This window comes from Alligator sinensis, unplaced genomic scaffold, assembly GCF_000455745.1.
Source record: "Alligator sinensis unplaced genomic scaffold, ASM45574v1 scaffold216_1, whole genome shotgun sequence".
In the NCBI taxonomy this organism is placed as follows: domain Eukaryota; kingdom Metazoa; phylum Chordata; order Crocodylia; family Alligatoridae; genus Alligator; species Alligator sinensis.
The window spans coordinates 4,272,397-4,292,732 of record NW_005841868.1 but is presented as its reverse complement, the minus strand read 5'-3'; the positions used below and the strand labels follow the sequence as shown (position 1 = coordinate 4,292,732).

General features: G+C 44.3%; 1 protein-coding gene across 1 annotated transcript in view; it reads right to left on the bottom strand.

Annotated features, from left to right (window-relative positions):
* Positions 1 to 3,507: 3,507 nt before the first annotated feature.
* HORMAD2 (HORMA domain containing 2) overlaps positions 3,508 to 20,336 on the bottom strand; it is a 29,333-nt gene continuing 12,504 nt past the window's right edge. Inside the window, 4 exon segments of the mRNA XM_006016825.1 lie at positions 3,508 to 3,763; positions 14,478 to 14,542; positions 15,318 to 15,426; positions 19,457 to 19,707. Coding sequence (XP_006016887.1) covers positions 3,734 to 3,763; positions 14,478 to 14,542; positions 15,318 to 15,426; positions 19,457 to 19,707 — 455 coding nt within the window. The 3' untranslated portion in view covers positions 3,508 to 3,733.

Here is a 20,336-nt window from a genome sequence, read left to right as displayed (position 1 = left end):
AAGTTAGCTGGGTACAGTGTTATGTGTAAAAAATAATTTGGCAGATCAAAGGGAGGATGTTACATATAATTCTCTGTATTAGCTCTAGCATTATTGGAATGGAGGTACATATTCTTGTATTCCGGTTTAAATAATATATTCTCCCTGCTACTTGCATATAATTACTGTTATTATTAATGTGGCTTACCAAATGCTGCAAGGGGGAAAAGGGATTTTTTAAAGAAAACTGTTAGTAATTTGGTTTACTAAGATTTGAGGGCCCATGTGGTGAAACAGGGTTGATGACACAAAATATACATGAAGTCAGTTAGTTAATGACTGTTTAACTGGAAATGTGGTCAAAATACAAGCAAAAGAAAGTTGTACCTGGTGTGACAATGTGTCTAATAAATAAAAGGATATGTGTAAGTGGCTTGGACAATTCCAATTTGCAGTACAAAGACTTTGTCCTAGAAACTGATGATTACCGTGGGCTTGTGGGAAAGGCAAAAACATAAGATACTGGATTAGTTTATAATGACCAATTTTATTGGTAATCCAGCCTGCACTGGTAGTGACTAAAAGCTATTCTAATAGGTAGTTAGAAGCCAGTGAACTGGGTTGGTAAGTCTCAGGTCTCAGATCAGTTTGTTGTTGGCAAATGCCTACATCACAAAATCATAAACCTGCAGCTGGTCCCTGGTGTGGCACAGAAACAAGGGACAGAATAGAAATGTAGGGTGTTTAGTTCTGTCAACAGCTGACAGATCTTCCAACCTGAGAAGACTTCAGGGGGATTTGGTGGCAGCTTACAAATATATCAAGGGTGAGCATCGGGGACTAGGCGAACAACTAGTATTGAAAGCGCCCCAGGGGAAAACCAGGAGCAACAGTCATAAACTCCTAGAAGAAGGTTTCAGACTGGATATAAGGAAAAACTCCTTCATGGTTCATGTGACCAGACTCTGGAATAGACTTCCAGTGGGGGTGGTGCAAGCACCTACCATGGAGATCTTTAAAAGGAGACTGGATGTACACCTTGCTGGGGTTATGTGACCTCAGCAGTCTTTTCTGCCCAGAGCAGGGGGGCTGGACCCGATGATTGAAGCCCCTTCCAGCCCTAAACTTCTGTGAATCACATGGATAGAATCCATTCTACTACTGTCATGTAGAGAAATGAAAGAGCTGCATAATGTCTGTGTGCATGCATATACATGTGCATGCATGTGCATGTAAAAGCCATGATAAAGAAAATGGACAGAAACAAGATTTTTGAGAAAACATTCTTGCTTGTTTTGGACTGTAAAGTAAATCAACTAATATGCGTACACATGGGGCAAAATTGCAGCCACAAGATTAAAAGCCAGGTTAAAATTCATGTTCTATTTTGGCATGCTAAGGAGGCATCAATCAGTGAAATCTGACCAGCTCAGCTGTAACTGGTATCAACAGGATACTTAGTGGTCCACCTATCTGGTACAGGAAAGAAAAGGAAGCACTGATACTGTTATCCTGTTAGCAGTGAAGTAGAGATGAGTTGAACTGATTAATCAATGTGCCCCCTGGCCATGGTGCCCTAGGCAATCACCCATGTCGCCCACCCCTAAGGCCAGCTCTGATCAGACCCATCTGATGGACTCATTTGGTGATGAACAACTGCCATGTCCTCAGTGGGAGAATTAGTAGAGATCTCACAAGCATCTGTTCTATCTCTCACATTGTTCAACATACAGGAGATGCTATTTGCAGAGATCTTTTTCAAACACAATGAGCCAGATATTCAGCTGCTGCAAGCTGTGACTTCACTAACTTCTATGAAGCAAAGCTGATTTACACCAACTGAGGAACTAGCCTTATATTCAAAATCTCCTCCTCTCCTCAAGCCATATCCTAGCAGCTCTCTGCTATTGCACTCACTTACCTTTCTGATATCCTGCCCCAGCTGACTGGTTATTTTTTTCTATTCAGGCTTCTATACTGTGCCCATCATCACAGTATCTGAATATCTAAAGCAACTGAACCTTTGTGGAAGGGGGCCTTCAGTTCCCTTCTCTCCTGCCATTCATTGCAGTCTTGTTATATTAATGATGTTTCTCTTCTTATAAATCCTAACAATATGCTAGAGACTAAGTGAGATAAAACATATAGCGCTTTTATCTTAAAGAAGAGGTTCTCAAATGGGGTGCAGCACCACCGTTAATGCCACTGCCACAGGGTAAATTGCCACGAGCACCTCTGTTTTCAGGAGGCACAATGACACCAAACTAATAAGCAGCTGCGGCAGAAACAGTGTGGCTGCCTTCATTATACTGAGCAGGCAGATGCACCGTTGCTGCCGCAGGTCTTCCCCTTTTGGCCCAATGTGGCTCTTGAAAACAGAGAGGCACAGGGCAGTTCTACTTGGTGGCAGCAGCATCTATCTCTAGGTCGCTGCCACTGTGGGGTAAAACTGCCCCGCACACCTTCATTTTCCAGAGGCACTTCAGATCTGAACTGGATAGAGCTGGCACAGAAACAGTGTGCCTGCCTTCATAATGTAATGCTGACAGGAGTGCTATTTCTGCTGCAGCTGCTTATCAGTTCAGCTCCAACATGCCTCCTGAAAACAGAGGTATGTGGGACAGTTCCACCAGCCCAACACACCTCTGTTTCCAGGAGACACTGTGCAGGCATGACCTGGGAAGCGCTACAGAAAGATATGACTCTGCAGGAGACATGCAGTATAGCTCTATCTGGCCGTGGCAGCAGTGGTAGTGGGGTGAATATAATATAATGATCTAATCAATTAATAACATTAACAATATACTTCTGCTTATATTATAATATTCCTAATATATTTATATTTGTTTTTAAATAGGGTGCCACTACATTTTGAGGTTTTGGAAGGGTGACGAATTTAAAAAGTTGAGAACGACTGTTCTGAAGAGTACTGAACCCCTTTTCTATTGCGCTGGATTATCTCTTGTATGTTTTGATCTGTAACCAGGGTGTCTTTATTAAAACCATGTTTTAAGTGTGCTGTATTTCAAAATGGTTTATATCATGCAATAGTCTAAGCCTTTGGTATGTGGTGGGGTGGTGCTTTAGAAATAAACTGATAATACAGCCATAGCAACACCATTTGCAGAGTCAAAAGAAACCACTCAGCAGCAGAAAATGTTTAGATAATTTATCTCCCATGTACAATGCAGATGAAAACCCCCTTCAAAAAAAGAAATCTATGCTCCGGAAATGGTAGATGTAATATAGTTAAGCACAAGTATCAGAACACATGACTGATGCTGCTTGCAAACATTGGTAACCTAAAGAAATCACCCTGAAATACAGCCATTAATACCAGGGGAAAAACTGCCCACATCAAGAGGAGGAAATGAAGCCAATCTATGAATGAAGCATTCAAAGCGACTCAGTAGGGATCACTAGTCCTCAGATTCAGAGCATCAAACAAGTATCTCTAGTCTCTACTGTTGTGAAAATAACTTTGCTGAATATCTCTACACAATCAAAGCATTAAAACAGAAAAATAAAAAAAAATATGTAAAAATACAAATATGCACAGGGTATGGAGAGTGCAATCTGAGGATAGAAGTTGAGACATTTCTATGAACAGGGAGAGGGCATAAGGTGTGCCAGAGTACAATGTGGTTCTTCTGAAATGGTCAACAGGCCATGGCAAGCATAATTTCTTGTTTTCTGGAAGCAGCTGCAGTGGCTCACTGACCTTCCTCTTCCTCCTTGGCCCCACCACCTCTTCCTAGCTAAATGCAAAGTCCAGGCCAAGTGTCTGCAAGAGGCATCAGAAAGGACATCACAATACTGCAGAAACTGCTGGGTGGTTTCTAAGCAAACTGTCAGACAAGAAAACCAGACTTCAGTCACCACAATCTGGTTTTGGGATATCCTCTCAGTTTTGACTAGCTTGGTTATGCTCCCTAGAAAAGCAATCAGGTCCTGCATAACCTGAACTGGAAGATTTCTGAAAGTCGCAGGCTCCACCTCAGGGAATGTGAGTCCTTCTGGCAACAGTATCCCTCCACTGCCAGCCGAGGTTATAAGGAGCAGAGATCTTGGAGGAACTGATTAGCCTTTTGGGACAGACAACACTTTTTAATGATCCCTCCATAATACAAACATATAGCACAGAGGTGACAGTAGTAGTCTTTATACTTATGGTAGTACACTAGATACCTGCAAAAAAGGTTCTTGTGAAGAGATGCACATAGTCCCTAGATCCCATGCATGCTAGAAAAACTATAGTGATTAATGTAATATATCAAGAGATAGGGAGTAAAGTAGCATTGATGATCATGCCATTGTTAGCAAAAAAAACTTCCTCATTTATTCTCAGGAACATTAGACACGTCAGCTGCATTTTTAAAAATAATGATCTTTGCACAAACAACTGCTTGTGTCATTGTCCCTTATTACCAGCTCAAACTGTACTCTTTGGCAATTAAAGGGAGCTCACAGTATGCCAACTAAGGATTTGTCTACAAAAGGAAGGTAATTTAAATTAAGGTCAGGTGTGAATTGAAATCAGACTAGCTAGTCTAAATTAACTATGTATGTGGATATTCTCATTTCAGAATCAGTATGCTGTATTTTGAATTAGTTTTGTCCATTGGATTAAGTTTAAATTAATTCAGAATAAGGCATTTTGAGTCTAAAAGAAGAGCTTCCATACAGGGTGTTAATTAGGAAGTGATTCTGGAACTCCCAGTGCTGACAAGTCACTATGTTCAAGGCTACTAGATAGCATAATGTGGTCATTACAAATTCCTCAGTAATGTCATGAACACTTCCTTTCTATCTAGCCCCCACGGGCTTTGGATGGGGCTTTGGTAACTTTTACATATCTATGGTTTTTCTAGTGTATTAAACTAACAGATTATGGTTAGCTATAAAATAGGCCAAGGCAACCTCAATTCTGCTCTATACATGATTCATTCTGTATTTTCTATTTCCTTCTCTTTACTCCTGGGCCATGCACAGTTAGATCAGTCAGCCTGGAAAGTGTTACTTTCTTAATTGAAAAACAGAAAAGTGGAGCAACACTTTCCAAGTAAAGCTCCAAATTAAGGTAGGCAAAACTATTGCTGATCTTAAAGGGAACTTTAATTGACGAAAGAGTGAGGCCTCTGCTTGAGACCCCCCAACTTTGCATCTGGCTTTTCAAATGGGCACTCCCTCTCCATAGAATACTTTGATTTATCAGTTTCTTTTTCTCTGTACCTAGAACACACAAAGGAGAACTACTGCATTAAAGAATGCTGCTGTGCTAACAAAGCCAAGAGATCTGTGCATTTTTCCACTCGTCAGGTAATAAAGTCAGAGCCCCCCAGCTTTGCGGAAACAGTCAGCTGTGCAGGGAGACCCTTTTTCTGTTCTGCCCAACCAATGGCCACATTGCAGGACCTAGACTCACCCTGCTATGGGCTGCCAGAACATCTGCATGCTCTATTTCCTTAAACAATGCTATAGTTCCTGCAGATGGAATTGGTGCTACTTTTACCAACATTAACTTTGCAGAGGTGGCTAGATTTTCCCAAATAGGTCTTTCAATGCTTTGATCCCACCTGGATTCCCCACATGACTTGGATTTTTTTTAGGTGGGAGGAAATGGTTACAGAGAGTAATATCCAAGGTGGGGATTCCACTGGTTCTAGATGGCTGCTTTGACATAGCCCACGGCAGCTATTTTGACAGTTTTGTTCACCTTTACAACAGGGAGCACAGATCTGTCAGAAACTATATAGCATCTCTGCAGCTGCTCAAAGGAGATAGAGGACTATCATTAGGGACCTACTTAATTTGCAGTTTTGCAGATTTCGTGGAAACCGTGAAATCTGGGATTGTCTGTGAAATCAGCAAAAAGAAAAATGTTAATAAAAATAAAATGCTGGCTCCCCAGTGGGAGCCAGCGGTCCTCACTGCTGGGAAGGAAAGGAATGGGTTGGTGGGGCAGCTTGAAGGGCAGCAGACAAAATGGTGGCTGCTCCTTCGTCCTTCCTTTCTTTGCCGGTGCCACTGCACCAGTCAGAGTCAAGAGATGGGCCCACTGTGAAATGCCTGCAAAATTGGCTCTGCACACTACAAGCAGGCTGCAAAAAACCCTTTGTCTCACCACTATTTAGGGAGGTCTCTAGCTATTGTCTCTAACATATTAAGGGTCTGATCAGAGCTGGCCTTAGGGGTGGGCGACATGGGTGATTGCCTAGGGCACCATGGCCAGGGGGCACCACATACACACACATGGGTGTTGTGACTGGTAGGTAGTGGTACCAGTCTGGAATGTTGTTCAGGGCCCTGAACAATGCTGGGGCACGGGTGGTGGGAGGGAAGGGGCCCCGGCACATTGGGGTGGGCTGCCTGGGATTCCACATGCAGGGGTGACAGTGGCAGCGGCACTTACTCCTGCCCAGGTGAGGCAGGGCAGGGCAGTGCAGCACATGCAGGGAACGCTGGGATGGGGCCAGTAGCCTGTGGAGGGGAGCAGGGGAGAGCCCCAGCCAAGTCTTGCCTTCATGTGGCCAGTTATGTGTCAGGCCCTGGAGGAGCTCCATGGTGGCTGCAGAGCACCAGAGCCCCCATGCTAGCACTCACTGGCTGCTCACGCTAGCACTCCCTCTGCTTTGGCTCAACAGGGCTGCAGCCAGCGGTCCCAGCCACAGGTGGCTGTCCTGCACAACTCCTTGCCTGTCAGACGGAGACCCTCTGCAGCACAGCAGCAGTGCTGATGACTTGGGGATGGGATGCCAGGGTGCGGGGCACCCCATCCCCAAGTTTGCTCAGGACGCCCCACCCCCCAGCGGCCTCTCCCCAAGTCACCAGCGCTGGTAGTGTTTTCCCTAAGGCCAGCTCTGGGTCAGATCTTAGGACATGTTGTGCATCTGCATCTTCCACTGAAGCCAGTGGGACTGATTCTGACCCCATTAACCCTAGGCTATTTTTTCAAGTTCACAGAGCAACTTAGCAGCACAGTTGCGAAGAGGAATGCTGCCCTGAAGTAATGGATGGGATAGTCAGGGCTAGGTGAATGCTATTAATCTGTCTTACACTAGTCTACCACAGGCTGTTTGGGGCTTCACTGTGCTAGGCAGTAGGCGCTGTACAGATACACAGTGAAAGACAGCTGTTATGTCTACTTAGCTTGTCTTTAGTGGTGGGAGACAGGGGCATCAAGTATGCTGCACTGTTCTGGGTGGGTTTCCTTCTATACATTAAGCTGTATAAGTGTGTCTGTGCAGATGAGCTAACTGTCACTGTCACTTAGCACTGCCACCTAACCTGTCCTAAGCAATGTGCAGATACAGCTTCATTGCTTCCAGTTTAGGAAGCAACTTGCCCAGAGCAACATAGCATGCATAAGGGTGCTGCTGTCAGGGGTGATGAGTTTACCATGTAGATAGCCAGTCCTTGTATCCAAAAGCTTGCAGTATAGAGACAAAAAAGGGGAAGTAGCAAAACTTAGCTCAGTGCCTGATCCACTCACTGGCATAAGCTAATTCATAAATACATCCTGATCTTCACAATGCAGCATTTTATAGCACTGTATTGTGTGCAAAGATGCAATGTTTCTACTTTGCATCTTAATGGAATTCTTGTCTGTGGAACTACAGCTAAAAAAAGAATCATGCCAAGTGTTACTAATTTTTGGCATAAAACTAACAGGGCAGCTGCATGTTGTCTGGAAAAGGTATTATACTTAAAATAGATTTAGGCCTGGATTAAAGCTCTTCATAGGCAGACAGGGTCTGGTGGCTGAGTAGGAAAACTCTGAGTTATTATGTAGAGACCACAGCTGGAGGCTATCCCCAGACTTGGGCTGCAGACATCAGGATCCCAGTTCCTTGTTACATAGAACAAGGAATTATTTCTTTACAAGAAATAATGGCCACAAGCTAGCAGAGAGCAGATTTAGACTGGATATTAGGAAGAACTTCTTCACATTTCGAGTGGCCAAGGTCTGGAACCGGCTCCCAAGGGAGGTGGTGCTCTCCCCTACCCTGGGGGTCTTCAAGAGGAGGTTGGATATGCATTTAGCTGGGGTCATCTAGACCCAGCGCTCTCTCCTGCCTATGCAGGGGGTCGGACTCGATGATCTATTGAGGTCCCTTCCAACCCTAACATCTATGAATCTATGAATAGTGACCTCTGGTCAGTGCAGGAACAGGGAGTATTAAGCCATCTTTTTTCTCCATATGTTCCTTAGAGCTTGGCAGGTCTTTAACTACTTAGTTTATATTACAGCAATGCTAAGTTTCCTCTAACTTATTTTCTTCCTCAAAGCTTCCTATGGATTATGAGAAGGAGAAAATAGTTAAGAGCAAAGGGGCATCGAACCATGTAGCCTCCTCTTCCCTGGCCTGATAACATGCTGGGGCAGGGTGGGGCTGAAGACAGGTGCTGACACAGAGCTACTCAGCAAACTTTATGCCAGCAGGGAAGTCCCTGAGCCATGAGGAGGAGGACCCTGAGGGCCCTGAACGTAATGAGATATCATCCATCAATTCTTGAGTGTCTTTACATGTGCTCTGGGGGTGAGGGTAAGGGGCAGCAGGGAAGGTGTGGGGGCGCTTTGATTACAGCAGCTCTTCAGAGCCGCTCTAGTTAAGGCTCCACAGCATCTTGTGTATTCAGTGTCCCTGCACTTCAAAATGGTGGTTGGGGCACTTTAACTAAAGATCATTGAACGATTAACATACTCCAGCAGGCTCAATTGAGTCTGCTCCAACACACTGTAATTATAGTGCACATCCCTCATGTCTATAGGCACCCCTTGTGGTAAGTTAAGGGGCATGTATACAGGTGCTAAAGGGAGGACAGAGCTTAAGGCAAGGTTCTGAATACTATAAAGAGGTGCAATAAATCCTCATGCTTCTGTTGTCAGTGGATAATCTTTTGTATGGAAAAACAGCCTCAAGAGTGAAATGGCCTTTCTGCACAAAGACATCATTTGTGCTGACCCACTGAATAGTGAGTGGCTGGCACTTTGGAAAGTCAGGGCCCCACATCTTTAAAACACAGTGACACTATTGCATGGAAAGCAGTGCAGAAGTAAAAAGGGCTATTGCAGGGCCTGATTCTGAGCAAATAGCAATTTGCAGTGGTGTGGCTACATTGACTTCCCTGGAGTCACTTTTGATTTGCACTCAAGTGAATCATTAAATGTAAAGCCAATTTATGCAGGGCAGAAGAGGAAGACCAAATACCAGTCACTGCAGTGCTCCTATGGAAATTTGCCATCCTCATGTCCCAAGTAAGTTATGCCAAGACGTCACTACCTATTAGTAGGCCTCTTTCTTTTCCCCTAGCTCACTGTGGTGAGAGCTCTCATGAAACATTAGTTCCGTTTCAGTAGGCTGGGAAGCTCAAAGCCCTTATCTCTACCTTGAGGTTTCCCTTGAACCCTTTAAGGGAGCAAAGAACAGAATGATCAAGTTTTAAAAAAAGGCTGAAGAAAAAATGTCAATTTCTCTTTTTACTCCCCCACCCAAAACCCCTGGGGGCACATCAAGGGCAAAAGACACTGCATTAGCACATCTGGCTGCAGGATCAGGGCCCACCTTTCCCTTTCATCTGGAGGAATCTCATTGTGGTACATAAGGCTCCACATGCTGTTAGGGGTGTCATGGATTGGCAGACATTTCTCATTGCAACTATAGCCAGCCCTATAGGGAATAGCAAAATTACAACTGAATCAGTTATTCTTAGCTTTTGGTAATTATTCCAGAGGGGGTCTGGGAGTAAGCGGCTACCACATGAACAATAAACATCCTATGAGGGACACTGCTTTTGTGGGAGCTGGTGGCCAGTGCAGAAATTCTGGGCTTCTATGTCCAGGACCCTCTGGCAGATGTCAGGAGCTCTGCAGGCGTTAGGGCTAAACCACAGAAGATCCACTGGGTGACAAACCAGACCTCCCAATGTGGAAAATTCTGTTTCCTGTGCCCCAGACAGGAATAACTCATGCCAAGAATGAATGGCCCCATCCCGAGATACAGCTAGGGTCTGACGTGAATCAAAGGCAGCCGGGAATTTACTGACCTCACAGCACTGTCTCATGCCTACTCAGAATGGGAAGAGCTAACAGGAAGAAAGAAGCAAGCTTAGCTTTGAATTCGTGTGCATTGTTTAGGTTTCTGTAGCTCCAGCTGTACTGGAGGAGAGATGTTCTAGGAAGTTCTCATCAGATACAGTGCTGTGTTTGTTGATAGATGACTAAAGATAAGAGGGGGGGGGGGGGGGGTTGCAAATGTTGAAGATAATGACCAAAGCATGGCAAAATATTTTTCTGTTGCTCAGCTGAGATGCTGTAGTGGGAGATTTTCTCCCTTCAGATGCTTTCTGTCCTGCTGACTTTAAACATTACTTTTTCTTGGAAGCATGGATCACAAGCACTGGGGGTGATGATACTTAGGCCCTAATCTTTCCATTTGGGCTGCTTGGGTTTATCCTTATATTTAGCTATGGCCACTCATACACCAAAGAAGCTTGGCATGGCCCCAGGATAGTTTTGTTCCCAGGGCCCTAGTTGTTAATATGGGTGCTCTCACTCTGTTATATGGACACTGATGATCTCATGGGGCACCGGCTGTGAAAGTCTGCACTGTCACCGGCATCCATTCTCTTAGCTAGTCAGAAAGAAGCCAAATTAAAATATTTTTTTACTTTAAAACAAAACCAAACCTCCACAGCACAAAGTTTAAATTAGACTATTTTGGTTTCCTCCAATTGTATTTGGTTCACTACTCTCCTTTTAGCTGTAATCAGAGGCCTGCATGCAAAAAAACTAAAAAAACCTCTTTTCCACAGAAAACAATAAGGTCTCTTCAAGACAGGATGAGATAATTATTTTGGGGTATGGACAATCATACCTTTTAATTGCAATCAAAGGAGAGAGGGAGAAGCTAGCTGGGAAAGCATACTGGCTGTCTTGATCTAACTGCCACATCTGCATGATCCATAGCAATATAAGTTAGCTCAATTGGTAAAATTTTAATCCTAAATGAAATAAGGTTAAAGTGGCAACTGTTGTGCTGCCTTTGCATTGCTATAGAAGACTACAGATGTATCAGTTTGTTGAAGTAGTTTATATTGCTATTGTTTGACATCAGTACAATTATTATGTCTATAACCTTTAAAAGGGTCTTATTTGTGTTTGTTTGAATTCTGAAGGTCACTAAGAACTGCTCCAAGATCTCAAATCCCAGACTGCAGTATGAGATAAAAGCACGAGCAGATTCATATAGCCATGTTCTACTCATTTTCCAATGACCAATCAGCCCAAGACACAGGTGTCCATTTGGTGGGGTGACCTCTGACCTATCCTAAGTAATACTCCCTACAGCCTATTGTACCATTACTATGGTCTTAAAATGAGCCAAGCAAGATCAGGGCTTCTTGGCAACACACTTTTTAAACACATATTAAGAGACAGTCTTTGCCTTAAAAAATTTACAAGGCATGGCAAGATAAGATGGAACAAGAAACAGTGGTACAGGGAATGAAAGCTACTTGCCTAGGAACAGAATTTTTGCAAGTCCCAGTCCAGTACTCCAGCTACTGAGCCAGACCTTTCCAGGTGCTGCGTGCCTCTTCAAAGCTCCTGAGACTCTCAACAATTATTGATGTCAGTGCAAGTTGAGAGTGCAAAGCATTCTGCAGAACTAGAGTACATTCCCAGCAGAGACTCTGGATTCTTAACCCATTACCTAGACTAGTGTTTATACCTCTGTGTCCCTCAGTGGGTTAATTTCTTTGTTCATACCTTTTGATCTCTTCAACCCATCTCACTTCTCTTAGCACTGCCCCCTCCCCTAGCCTTTCCTCCTCCTTTCCCTATCCTTTATATTTAAATTACTTTATTCCTTTCTGTGTACTACCTTTGCTATTTGCAAGATCATTCACAAAATCTGATGAAGTAGGCTGTCACCTAGGAAAGCTTATACCGCTCTGAACAAATTAGTCTCTAAGGTGCCATCCTGCTCTTCAAAATGGAATCTTTAATCTCCACAAAAGACACAAACAAAATCAAACAGAGCCTGAAGCTTTCTGACCTATTGTTCAAAAAAGATTAGATGTTAAACTTCTAATATCTCAGGGGTAGGCAACATTTTTTGGCTGGAGTGCCAACATGTTGGAGCCTGGAGCAGCTGTTTGCAGCCGGCCCATGGAGCCCGATCTGCTTGCAGCAGGGCTTGCAGCCTCCCAGTTGCCTGCTGGGAGCAGCCTGGGCTCCATGGCTGGCAGCAGCTGCTTAGAGCCCGAGCTGGCGGTGGTGTGCTGAGCAAAATGGCCTTGCATGTCATTCTCGGCACACATGCCAGGGGTTGCTGACCCCTATAATATCTCATATACAGATATTTCCATTGTAATAGCCTGATCTCCCTACTTGAAGATATTGGTTACGTTTTGTGCAAAAAATGTCAGAGAAATACAAGGGGAGAGAGAGGTCTACCAAAATCCTCAAAAAACGACCTGAATCCAGCTGCAGACTTTCACTGCATTAGCAAGTTTCTATACATGAAAACACTAGCTAGAATTCTCATATTTTATCTCACTGAAAGGCTGATACCTGTTAGAAAAGGATCAGAGATGAGAGTAGTAAATCAAAATCTAGTACTGTGAACCAGGTCCTCAGCTCAGGTAAGTTATATAGCTCTGTTGAAGCTCTGCCTGTGTAGAGCAGTTTGCCTTAATATTTAAAGACAAACTTCACTGAATGCTCTGGCTTCCTGATTTAAGTGGAATGTATACTAGTCACTTAGTTTGCCTACTTCCCCCCTCATTTATCAGGAAGGAAAAGTCCCTCTTGTATGGAAAAATCATGCGGAAATCAAATTATCAAATTTATCACATGGATCTGCTTCTTTTGACTACTGACCTGATTTAATGTTTCTCTAAAAGTACCTAAATACAGTAATTAGTCATTTTCTAATTTTCTATGATGGGTTTTTCAAAGAATACTGTATTGAAGAGGCAATCAAGTAAAAAAAAAACAACACATGTTGCCAAACCTCTTACATGTAAAGGTGAAGTGTTCAATGGACAGAATGACTCCTCCATTTGTCAATAAACAATGCCATATTTTCTAGCACAACTTTCAGAAATTGTCACTGCCCTTATCATAGGCAAACTACAGTTCACAAGTTCCCCGAGATGGGTGTCTGAGCTTATGATTACAATTGTCATATCTCACAAAGAATGTCAGAACATGATTCAGTAGGAAAAATGAGTGACAAGAAGTCTCCTGTTTTTACACAGATGGCAGCCTCAACAGCAATCAAAGGAAATGAGGATATGTTTGAGAGAAATGTGGTTAAAGTTTGAAAACTATCAGCCTAGGCGCAGAGGTTCATTTCTCAGAACTAAACTGATGGCAAACACTTGAAAGGCAGTTTAACTGCAAAAGGGAAACGTGCCCTTGGTAGTTGTTGCTGCCTCTGAGCAACAGAGAGGTGGATTTGAGCTCCAACTCAACTGGCTGACACTGCAGTCAATACTATGGAACTGGACAGAGGTGATACTCTTTGAATGGGACATTAAGCTGAGGTCTCCACTTGCTGGGTGGATGAAAATTAGACTTCCCGTGGTTCTTTATAACAAAAATTGGAAATATCCTGGCAGAAGAAATTTCCTTACTTCACTCTAAGTTCAAACTTTACAACTTAGACTGGTCCCCAAGTATGAAATGTGATCTGCTCACTCAAATTCTAGGCTATATGGACCAGAGCCTGACTCCTAATCAAGATTTAAATACATGGGTTTTGAGTAGAAGTTTTCAATAGTGATTGGGTAGATTTCTTACTACAAGGGGTGGTTGTACCTACAGTCCATTAACTTCAGACAGGGCAACTGGCAAGTACATAAGAGGTAGGAGAGATATCTTTTATTAGACCAAATGAGTAGTTGGAAAAATTTCTTGGCAAGCTTTCACGCTTGACAAGAATTTTTTTCCAACTACTCACTTGGTCTAATAAAAGATATCACATCTGCTCAAAGAACCTTGCCTGTCTATGTCCTTAGACCAACATGGCTACAACCAAAAACCCAGCAAGAGGTAGGAGGGCAGTTTTGAACAGCAGATTCAAGTAATCACCAAACACGAGATGTGGTGGTACCCATAGTCATCACTGCTCTCAATGCACAGACAGACTGAAGCCAAATGAGGCCAATGATACAATAGCATCCTTTTTTTAGAACTGCTGGTATTGGAAGCTCTGGAGAAATGTGCGAAACTCTTGTACTGGAGTTATGGAGTAGCCTGGTAAAGCAGAAGTTTCTTCCTAAACCCAATCTATCAGGGACCCTTGCCACAAGAGTTTTAATCTTCTACATGTTACCATCCTAACATAACTGTGTGCATTCTATTATTTATATTTAAGCCTTTTTTAATCCTTCTAAGCTCTTGGCAAAAATACAATCAGATGGCAATGGATTCCAGCTCTTTGGAAGTCTGCTAAAGCTGAACAGAAGCTAATCAAAATGATGCTCACCTGATGAGATGCCTTACTAGTGGACACTCTGCCTGCCTCCATCACTTTTACGTTGTCTTTTTTAACTGAAATGTAAACATTGTAATGTCAGTAATATATACCTTCAAGTGTAGGGTACCATTTCACTAAGACAATATCTAGAAGCATGGTAGCACTGGACAGAGCTAAATTTCATGCTGGCATTGAGCCTGTGTCAGTTTCAGATACAACTCCAGTTTTAGTGCTATTTCTAGAAACAAAGACATCAAGGTAGAGACTCATCTAAATGTGCAACTCATTGCTTACATATACATATATCTGTAAAGTTTAGAGTCAAACTCCATTTTTTATAAGCAATTAGGATGTTATTAACTGAACTGTCACTAACCGGTGCCATTTCACAGGCCTGAAAAGTTATGGGTAACCTTGCAGTATCAGAAACTAGCTTTTTGAAAGGGATAAACAGGTGACTATTTTACATTTGTATAGCTTGAACATATAACATGCATTTGTAAAGGCTGCTTTTCCAACATCCAAAGGACAACAGGATCATTAGAAACAGAAATAACATGGTTCAGTATTGAAGAAACACCTATTTTCTGTATATTAGACAAATTTCCTGAGATGAAGTGGAATAATATTGATTTAACAACCCTCCCCTGCACCCCACCCCGCACACACACCTTAAGGCCCATTGTTATCATCCCCTTAATGAATCCAATATAACTTTATCTGAAGTCAGAAGAACCTAGAAAAATTCAGCTGATCCATGGTTAAGCTTAAAAACACATGCATTGTATAATTAAGGCAGTCACTCAACATGAACATAGAAGCCATTTCTTTTTAAAGCAAGATCTTTACCTGTGTTTTCAGAGTGAAGACTAAACACTTCAGTTTGCCAGCCTGAATTTGTGTCACTTATGCTCTTCCCATGTTTACTTGACTGTACCCTGACAGGCAAAGGGTTGTTCTGAAAAGCAAATGATGCAGTCTCTTAATAGGCTGACAGAAATCCCACAGTAAAATCCTGTGCAGAAGATCTTCTTGCACTGAAGTATATTCAGCCTGAACTCAGATACTTTCAGTCCTTTCCCAACCCCACTTTCCCATCTTCGACTGTTGGGTCCTGTAACAGGGAGTCAGGGGCTCTTGTTACTTTGAGAGAGAGACTGCAGCAGAAAGAGCCCCAGGCAGTTAAAGAAGGGTTAGCTGTAGGAGGGAAGGCAGCAAAGGAGCCAAAAACCAGGCTTCGGATGCCTCCCCAGGGGCACCAACTTCTGACCAACCCCCTTCCTGGAGCACACCCATAAGCCTGGAGTAACTGCTGTCACCACCTGGGGTCTGGTCTTTGTCTCAGCTCTGTGCCACCCGAGGTACACAGGCCTTGTAGGGTGCTTGACCCACTGTGAAATCTTGGGGTGCTTCCTTTAATCTGAAGCCAAGAAAAAGCCTCCCTTAGTCAGCCAAGCAATGGGAGCACAAAGGCATGCCCGATCCCTCTCAAGCATGTACCACAAAGCTTGTTATAGTGGATAGCTTAATTGGGTAGAGAGGGTAGGCATGGAGTGGCCAGAGATATAGCAACAGAATAACCCTGAGCAAACAAAACCAGCCTGATAGCCATTGGATCCCCTTCTAGATTACTGTGAACTACATTTCTAGTTACATTTCTGGTAATTTACTCTCTTCTGCATCCTGAGAGAGAAAGAGAGCTGCAAAGGTCCAAATTTCTGTGCACATGTCCCAACATTTCTCCCCCTACTTCCTCATGGAGGGGCTGTTTTACACCACTGTTGTGACCTCATCACCCAGCTCCCATCAGAAGCAGACCCATTGGCTGTTGACTGGTGCTTCCAATTGACATCACCTTTCCAGGTGAGAGGACCAGTCACATGACCTACAGTGGTGGGAACTCTTGAACAAGGAAAGAGAGCGCTCCCCGCTCCCCATGGAATGTACCACCCTGTTACCTAGGAGACCAGGTGAATCCAGCAGCCAGAGTTTGTAACCAGGGAGGGAGGGTTTAGGCTGCTGCATTACAGCACAGACAGACTGGGGGGTGATTTCTCCACGCAGCCTGGGCACAATAAGCTGCTCATTAAGATGAGGGGACACACCTGTGGCTGGTCAGAAGTGCATCTGACCAAAAGGGGAGGAGCCAGGGGTATAAGCCTAGGGCCCCAAGGCAGAGGTGGGCAATATGGCCCTATACTCTGCAGAGGGGAGCTCCTGCCAGTTAAGGCTGGTGAGAAATGGGAGCTGCAGGCCATGGCAGGTACTCCCAGGGCAAAGGGAGCCACAGACTGGGTAGAAAGTCTGGCAGTGGTACAATGACCCAGAGGGGGCACATTTAGTTTAAAGTTGCTTGAATTTTTTTTTAGGGTTATACTGGAGGACTGGTTGTGGCTGTAAGGGATGGAAAGGGGGCCACTGGGGTGCCTGATGAGCATGCTAGATTTGAGCCCTGGCAGGGGCACAAGGTGCAGGCAGCCTGAGGCTGAGAGGGCTCGAGCCTGAGCCCAGAGGGGGCAACAGGGGCAGTCAGGGGCTGACAAGACGCTGAGACTGGAAAGGTCAGGCCATAGCCAGGGGTCATAGGCCACCAGTCAACAGGCAGAGTAACCTCTAGGCTAGGGCTATAAAGGCCGAAGCCTATATAGGAAGGCAAACAGTGACTGAGTGACATCTGTGAGGCATGGGTATGGCTATGGGGGCATCAAGAGGCCACAATGAAGAGCCCTAAGTCTTAAATAGGGGCCATGTGGGCCATAGGTGGTGACCACTAGCTCACAGTGCCAACTAGGCACTAGTATGTCTGCCAGGGTGAAGAGAGACACCCATGGAGAACAGAGTAGTATGGAGTTAGAGAGTCAAGGACCCGGAGACCCTAAGGGGCCAGTTAGATCAATAAAGGACAGTGAGACCACTCCAGGACTCAGGGGCAGCCTCTCAATTAATAACAAAGAAACATCAAGGCATGGCAGGAAAGATAAACTGGGGGGTTTATATAGAGGACTGGGAGTGAGGGCAGGATTAAGGTGGCCCTAGGGGGTTCCACGGCTGCCCCAGGGCCCATCCTGCTACAGGCACTATTGACCAGACATTCAACTGCTATATCACCAGCAACTGGGTTAACTAACTCCTCAGCTCCCAGCAGTTCCTGCCACCATACTTACAACCAGACTTCTAGAGATTGGCATAGAATGTGCTGAGACACTTTAGAAAATGCTTACCAACATGGCTCCATATCTTTGGTCATCCTGCTAAACAATGCCATGCAATGGAAATGCATCACAATCTGGACATTCCTCTGTTTTTTAAGTGTGTGTGTGTGTGTGTGTGTGTGTGTGTGACACAGTGCAGAATGGATACATATCTGAACTAGCTTAAAACAGAGAGCTCAGGAATCAGTTGCAATCTAGAAACAGAAGCCTGGAGCTCCCCATGGCCTAACTGCCTGAGTTCTTATTCAGCTGCTCAGACAGGCCTTGCACCTGTATCATGTTCCAAGTTGCTGTAGCTAGACCATGGCTGGTACCACAGCTAACTAGTTTAAAACAATCTGGATAACCACTTCTCTTCCTCCACTGGTTGCAGATACTGAACCAGGCTACCATTTTGGTTGCTGCCCCACATGCCAGAGTTGGTATGGATAGGATAGCATTGTTTTGAAAAGATTATTATTTTTCCCACTTGTGCTCTCTTGTCTTAGTTGCTGGAAAACTTCCTGGCATAGCTACTAAAGGGAAAAAACATTCTGCTGCAACTATTCCAATAAATCTCCCCTTGTCAAGACACTCAGTTCTGCTATAAAAATGACTAATTACTCCGTGTCCAAAGCATCACTGCTAAGCACAAGACATAACAACAATGCCACCATCTCCACCTGCAGAGAGCTTTCCCCCAAGACACCTTGACTCTTTTTTACAAAAAAGCATCAGCGTCACTAGTCCCGCTGCACAGCTGGGTAAACTGAGATACAGAGGGGACATACTGCCCAAGATGATTCATTAAATCAGTTGCAGATCTAGGAATATGACTTTAGGTCCACTTGTCATAACCCAAAGGTATGATTTTGTGTGTGCTTCGGCACTAGAATTATCCCCGCCAAATTACAGCTTCGTTGCACGGTGGAGTTTTCTGCTGCAGAGGAGAACCCCGGTGCAAGGAAGAGTTTCCCGCCAATTTGTGGCTTCCTTTGCAGAGTGCATTGCTCAAGTTGCAAGAGAAATGCACGGTGCAAAGGATTTCCCCCCACCCGCATGCAAATTTGTTCCCCGTTATTGGCTAGTTCTAAATTATTTCCACGTGGCGGCTAACGATTGGCCTGTTAGCAGTATAAGAGGCTTGAGCGGTTTCCGCCCAAGCCGAAGAGGATCCCACATCCATCTTGTGGGGACTCTGGGTACACGGCAGGGGAATAGAGACCCTGTGTGAGATTCAGAGGAGTTTGGCGACCTGATCCATCGCCCACCTCTTCCCGTCTTCGAGCGATAAATTTTATAAGACGTATTTACGAGTTCCTATTTCGGTGGCATGCTTGTCCAGGCCATCCGGAGCTCTGTTTCTGTGGAGCCTAGCAAACTCCACGTGGTCATTCGTGTCGTGTCTGTCTGTAACCGCAACTCAAGCAAGTTTTCCAGCCTGCACCGCAACCATCTCCGGTGTAAGTAAACAATCTTTAAATCTACTGCTACGAGTCTGTGCCTAATTCTAGCTTGATGCGCGCCCTCTCCGACCCCGCGTGCCCGGGCTGCTGGCCACAGCCCGCGCAGAGCACAAAAAAGGGCCCGGCTTGTGTCCGGCCCGCACACCACTGACTTCTAATCCCTTGCTTAGGAACCAACAGCACCTCTGCCATATCACTAAATGAAACATTCATTTAGACCATGTTAAGACTGGTATTCTAGCAAAATGTCTCCTTGAAGAGTAAGAAGATGAAGAAATACCCTATTCCCCACAGTGAGAGTGCAGCAAAGTGACTCACGTCATTTCCTTACCTTTCTATTACCTTCTTCCTCTTCATCATAATCTAGCCCTTGATGGGAAATCTCAGTTGGGCCATTCTCCTGGACCAGGTTGCTTCCCAATGCCCTCATCCTCTTATTCTCAGTTGTTACCCTCACTTTTAGGATATGAAAGCCAGTGGAGACAGATCCTACTTTCAGGTTGACAGGATCACCATCAAACAGCAGGTTATCTGGGCTCCTGCCTTCCTTAAAGCCAGGGGGCTGGTAAGCATCAGGAGTTACTGCACAGAAAAGATGAGAGTCCTCAACTGTCAGAGGGACTATGTTTCAGAGGCATGGGCCCACAACAAATTTACATCAGTGTAACTGACACTGTTTTGCACACTGATGTAAATTGCATGGGGATGTGGTGTGGACAGAGGGGCAATCTACTCAAGGACAGAAGCCTGTAGTTAGTAGGGGAGCCAGTAATAGTCTGTTTGCTTTGAGCTAATGAATACCCTGGCATAATTGCAGCCACACAACTGTACAACAATGCAAGTTACACCAATGTTGTTTTACCCCTGATTTTTTCAGGGACAGTTCTATACTGGATTGGGCAAGTTATCCCAGTGAAAGGGTTTATCTCATCTGTCTGCAAGTGTAAAGGTCAATTAAGCTTGTGTAAATGTTTACATTCATAATGGGGGTAAAGTGCAAAGGATACCCCTCCCCCCTGATGAATAAAGATTTTGGAGGTCAAACAGCTGGAAAATCCTACACTAGTCTTTCTGTAGTCCCATCCCTCCCAGCTATACTTGTATAAACTCAGTCGTCATATTCTGCTCTTGATTATATCTATCTAACCCACCTGAAAAGCCAGATTTGTGAGGTGAGGCAATCACTTTTATTGCACCAACTTTGTAGTTGG